Raw genomic sequence first — 6,481 nt, forward strand, 5'->3', positions numbered from 1 at the left:
AGCGCAGCCTCTGTCACTCGCATCATTTCGCGCAGATCGTCCTGATAAATTGCGCAAAGACAAGCTTAACACGCTCTCAACTTTGTGCTCGCTGTTTCCCTTCCGGCGACGTTCCGTATCAATGTTCCGCGCAACTAACAATAAAAGAGATAGGTACGTAGGCAATGGGAGAGCCGAGTGGCACTTTAGTAAGCGAGGTAGATCGCTTTACATATCGAGGACGATGCAATTCGTGAGTGTACGACTTACCTCGCCTACGGCCACTTATAATCGCTCATGGCCTATCTGAAAGCGAGACCGAAGCGCAACTAACCGACACCGAGAGACTCGTTTGCCCGTCCGGGTGCATCATCCAGGATGATTGCCGACTCTCATTGTGTCGTCGACACGCTCTATACGGAGAACTTCGTTCGTAAACACTGTAATTATCGCGTCACGAGTGACGTTTGAGACGTAAAGATCCGCGGGTAAAGGAAGAAAGGCGCGAGACTCGAGCGAAAGTTACGCTGTTAAAAAGTTTATGATTATTATTAGTTTACAACTCTGAATTCTGAAATATTCCTCATCTCGTATTGTTTTTCGTACTTTCTAATTCTGTCCGATGAAATTACAGTTCAGCTTTCTACATTTAGATTTCTCGCTTTGAGTATAATAAAATCTGTCTCTACGAATTGATTGAAAGACAGGACGATTACATTTAAATTTATCTAAAATGTCTGCTGTTAATTTCACGATATTTTGTCACGTCGCGTTTACAAAATATACCTACCTATTTTCTTGTTTCAAGGAGAAATTAAATTACATTTATTTTTATACATATGTTATTAATTTGACAGTTTATCACAGTTGTAAATATAGCTTATTTCGTTTTTGATTACTCATAGTTTATTTTTAAATATACGATTATTTTTGAATTAATAAAATAAAAGGAGATTTTAGATTTTAAAAGTCGGTAATATTGAAATATATATTTTCCTAGTAATATATATTATATATTTTGCAAGAATTTTTACCGTATATTTTTTCATTTCCGATGTTACAATCTGAAACAGTAGTGGCGAATAAACGGGAACTTTAAAATATTGCTTTAAATTTAATATGCATGCGAAGCAACGCAATTCGCTCTCCGAACACGATCGTCGGCCATTTGCTCCGCGTGGAATCCTACTAATTTACAGATCATTTTTAACGAATTCTAGACACCACACTCCCTTTTTATCCTCTACTGCGCCTTCTTCGCCTTTCTGCCGATACGGATGTAATTAAAAGCAACGTGACGAGCAAGTCGAACAGTAGACTGAAAGGGCGATTACTAGAATAGCGACTGCTATTCGTTACGCGGGAATCGCCTGAAGGAGAAACTAGAGGCCAGTAGCTGACATCTATCTCAAGAATAGAACAAGAAAATTAGTAATGCGGTCGATCGCTGATGGACGAGTAATCTTATAACTTTATCCTTTATATTGATGTTCGCCATACGTAGCGTGAATTTTAACGATACACTTTTTCATTCTTTTCCACGTCCGGAGATCGAATCCTGTCTCATATTTTACAATAAAATTATTCACATGCAAATGAGTAATCAGTAATGTTTGTTTAAATCACTCAGTGCATTTCCTGCGTAACAGCTGAACTAATTAGCAATGTAAATGTCGTGTCGCGCGCGTGCACGATTGTGCAGCGAAAAAAAATGCAATTAAACTGACAGACCGAGCTACGAGCTGACGTCTATCTCTAGGAGTGAGACAAGGAAATTAGTATTTCTCCGAGGCCGCACGTCGCTGGATATTCCGCCGCGGTACTTTTGGGGTTGTGCTTAGCGAGAGAAGGGCGTCTTAGCATTATTGGTTTTACCCTCAAGTCTTTGGAGAGGGATTACCGTAAGTAGGGAAGGGCGAGAATGAGAAGAGAGAGAGGAGTCTGGGGGAGCACGAGAAGCTCTTCTCTCGGCGCGTGTTTCCTGTGCTTGACTGCAAGACTGCCTCGCTTAAGTAATTAGACTGCCGGCTGTTCGTTACCTCAGTCATTCCTGAGGAGGAGAAAACTGCCAAGGATGGTATGCGTACGTTTAGCACAGCCAGCCGACGTCTCGATATCCCATGAGCGAGCTTTATTCGTTTGTTTTTTACAAATTCGTATTTTTCATGTATTTTTCTCTTTTTTTCTGTTTCTGTATGCGTCGAGAATTTTCCATTTGTTTTCTAAAATCTATTTAAAAGTTTAATTTAAGAAAAATGAATAAAGCTCATTCGCGTAACATTACGGGGTATTAAAATGTCAACTAGCTGCGTTAAACGTGCGTATATCATCCTTGGCATTCCTAACTACGTTATGCTGTGCGCATGCATTTTGTGTGCTGTCCTAATTTAGAAATAATTTTCTATTAATTAAGATGCTTTTCCTATACATTTTATTAAATTGTTTATGTAAACTCGCGCGAAAGACTGTTCAACAAATACGGCGTATGGCACATGTTATCGTTACACATACCTTGATAAATTTTTCTTTTTAAATATTAGCATGTTTGGTGAAACGCAAAAACATTACGTCGCGAGCAGTCACAGTCTTGTAAAATATTTTATGGACGCCATCGAGCTCGACGAAGATGAATTTCTTGAGAGATTTTTTTATGACTATACGGATAGAAATCGATCGCGTCGCCAGCTGTAAGAGCCAATCGGAGACGGGAAACTAACGACTTAAGTCTCGACAACGTGCGCCAATGCTCGATCGTGCGGAACAAACTGCTTTTCCGATAATATTACTTAAAGCATGTACTATGATCTTCAGCTTTGAATGATTACGCGTTGTAAAACGATTTTCACTGCGAAATTCTTACGTGCCGGACGACCCTCGTCGTCGACAGTAATTTACTACCGCGCAGCAACATTCGATAATTATCATTTGCAATGAGACTTATACCATACAAGCCTGTAATTTCTGATCTCTCTTGACCGATCGTTAAAGCCTGGTCATAGACAAACTGTTTGACAATCAAGAAATTTTCCTTTTAATGTTTGCTATTCTTTAACAGCGACTGTTCCTCCTTTTAAAAACCAATATTCAATAGGTCTAATGATATATCGAAATATGACTATCGAAAAATTCATTAAAAAATACCAAATAGAATTTTTGAATATAAACTTCTATGAAGTTACGAGAAAAAGAATTATTAAATAACAAATACATTAACTCTATATAACTCGCGTAATAGTTTTTTAACATAATTATTCACGTGCGGTGTTTTTGATACTCTAACATTATATATATTTTATTAATTTAATTATTATTATTCTTTTTCATGATAAATATTGATAATATTTTATACATTCAATAAAGATAAATACAAAAAAATTGAAAATAGCATTCACATTTAGCGAATTTACAAAGTCAGGGTATCCTGGACATCTCACGGGAATAATAAAGGTTTAAATATGATATGTATAAAAAAAACAATATATTGAAAAAATATCTATAAAAATCTATATTCTTTATATTATAAGTATATGCAAAACGTTTTGCTTTTTTGCTTTCGAGATAGTCAGCTTCATTAACTTCAATAAACATTGCGCAATGATCGATGTGTGACTCGAAGTCGCGTAAAAACATTTACAAGAATCACGCAAGAACCGTCGATCTACGCATTTTTTTTTCCATGCGAGAAGACATGTATATATAATTTTTCGCAAGCAAGTGAGCAATGTGTATGGCGCAAACCGATCATCGCGAGACGGTCTCGAAATTTCCATGGAATATTCAGCAGATCGAACCGACCGATAACGTTAGTGTTGATCGTTATGATTTGATTTATACGTAATTATATAATCGGTGGTGCGTGCCGTATAAACGCGGTGCGTTCGTGCCGCGCCAGGCGGTATACAGTGTTTATCCTGTGAATTATTAGTTGGGAATTACATGTGGGAATCACACGAGAGGAAGTAGTCACGCTGGAAAAATCGAATTGCGTCCAGGATCGCGTGGCCCTTATTTGGCGAAGCAACGCACAGCCTCTTATGACATGCATGAAAGTTCAAGTCAGTTCAAACGAGCTCTAAAGAATCTCACTTTTGCTCAATTAAACGAAAGATTTATTGCATCAATGGGTTAACCAACAACGTAGACAAAATATGTGATAGAAATAAAGAGGTCCTGTAATAAGAATCTGATTAAAGAAATAAATATAGTGTTTTGATTGATTCTCCATATATTTTCGTGAAAGTGAGAGAAAAAGAAAAGGGATAGCTATAAGAGAAACAAAGCAAATGTCTTTGTCAAAATTACAGGATTTCTAAAAAATAGATAAATGACAGAGAACTTTATATGTCCTAGAGATTTTTACAAAATTAAGGTTAGCTTCTCTATTGTAACAAACATTTCAAATATCACCGAATTCAGAATATTTCTTTGTATTTCAAAATTCAAATCAACTTTCGTATAAAAATAGCTGAATATACTTGTTGCATTATCCAATATTTTCCTCATTCTCTGTTAATTATCTCAATCTCGAGGAGACTTACCTTGGGACTTCTTTGTCGAAATCTCACACAAAGTTGATCGAATCTCAAGCGCTTGCGCTGACGCAACGTAAACGCGCGAATAGTGACGTTGCGTCGGCATAAGATGCGCAACATGGCTGCGATAATAATGCGTTTGATTTACGATAAAGCCACCGCTGCCTGGTCCGTCCGACGTCACGGTGATTTCGCGCGAACGCGTCCGCAAGCGTGATAAGGCAAGTAGGATCGAGACGGAAGGATTTACTTCGTCGGCAAGACGATCCTTTCAGTCGGACGTTTATTCCATCGACGAACTTTCCGACCTCGCGCGGCTCCTCCCAAGTAACTAGCTTGTTATAGAAGACACACACGCGCATAACCGGACTTAGACCTAGCGTACCGGAGAGAAAAACACTTAAGACAGGCTTACAATAAAAGTTGCCGTAAAACTTGCCGACCGGTGGTTCGTTAATTTTTCAGATTTATCGGCGTGTAAACTTGCTGAATCAATGTCTGCTTGTAAAGCCGTATTGCGAGGCATTGTTTAAAACCTGATGTCTACCTGTATAGTCATCTGTGAGATTCTATTCCTTAACGCAATAGCAGCAGCGATTGAGAAACTTACTTTTAACTAGCGTTAAAAAGAATGACAACTTTATGACAGAAAAGAATACATTTCGAGAAAATTTAATCTGAACGAAGATACATAATTGCTTATTTATGATATATCTATATAACAGAAAACAATATGATTACTTATATTTACATACATTTTTGTAAAATGAATAAGTTCGTCTGAAGAAGTTAACTTCTTTATGTTATTTCAACATGCATTGTATGCATTGTTGCAGAGATGTGATTGGATAGACATATTGACAGATACGAGTTAACGCTAGAACCATCTCGTGTTTCAGGTCCACGCACGAGAAGAGTGAAGAGGACAGACGGACGCGGCGGTGGCACCCCCGAGGAGAAACGTCCCAGGACCGCGTTCAGTGGTGAACAATTAGCGAGACTGAAAAGGGAATTCGCGGAGAATCGATACCTGACGGAAAGACGGAGGCAGCAACTCTCGAGGGATTTAGGTCTGAACGAGGCGCAAATCAAGATCTGGTTTCAGAACAAGCGAGCGAAAATCAAGAAAGCCAGCGGCCAGAAAAATCCTCTGGCTCTTCAGCTAATGGCACAGGGGCTCTATAATCATTCGACAGTACCGCTTACTAAAGAGGAAGAGGAACAGGCCGCGGAACTTCAAGCGAAATGACGATTGCAAACTTAAACGCTCGGAAAAATCTAACGTTGCAACTTTGATCCCCTGAATTTCGTATCTGACCTCAAAGGAGCCACATCGAACCTTCTATTTGATTTTAATTCTTTGTGCAAGATTTTTTAGAGAAATTTTAAAGAATAAATAAAATCTGGAGATATCAGATTAGCGTGAAAAATTCTCCCAATATGATCGGAAAACATTCGATGTAGGAACTAATAATTTTTCTTCTGCAAAAAATTAAAATATTACTTATTAAAAAATACTTTGTTAATTTTGCAGGTTTTTGAAAATAAATCAACCAAAGCGCGATGTAAATCTTTATGTATTATTTAAAAAATAAATAAATATATAATGTATTACTTTAAAGAGAATATATCAGGCCACAAAGCTAATTAAAAAAAACTTGTAGAATGGACCAAAGTCGACACACGGTCTGTCATTTCTCTTCCTTCAAATAAAAGACTGGAGTATTTATTTCGCTAGACGTATTAATACAACTCATTAGACAGAGTCAACTCGAAGAATTCTTGTCTTATAATTAGAGCTTCCGATAGAACAACAGTTTGGTAAATATCGCTTGCTCTCATTTAAATCGTGAGCAGGAAGTTAATTCTACTGAAATGGATATGCGAATAAGTTACGATCACCGTTCCTTGCCATCGCTTTAAGAAGACATGAAATAAATACTACGACAGTAGTATGTACAATTGGATCA

At 37.6% G+C, this 6,481-nt stretch overlaps 1 protein-coding gene across 1 annotated transcript in view; it reads left to right on the forward strand.

Moving 5' to 3' along the window:
* Positions 1-5,760, forward strand: part of LOC105623657 (homeobox protein invected-like) — a 73,338-nt gene extending 67,578 nt beyond the window's left edge. The window contains exon 3 of the mRNA XM_012205039.1: positions 5,393-5,760. Coding sequence (XP_012060429.1) covers positions 5,393-5,760 — 368 coding nt within the window. The remainder of the gene's footprint in view (positions 1-5,392) is intronic.
* Positions 5,761-6,481: the final 721 nt, after the last annotated feature.

Source organism: Atta cephalotes (assembly GCF_000143395.1).
Source record: "Atta cephalotes unplaced genomic scaffold scaffold00062, whole genome shotgun sequence".
Taxonomy (NCBI): domain Eukaryota; kingdom Metazoa; phylum Arthropoda; class Insecta; order Hymenoptera; family Formicidae; genus Atta; species Atta cephalotes.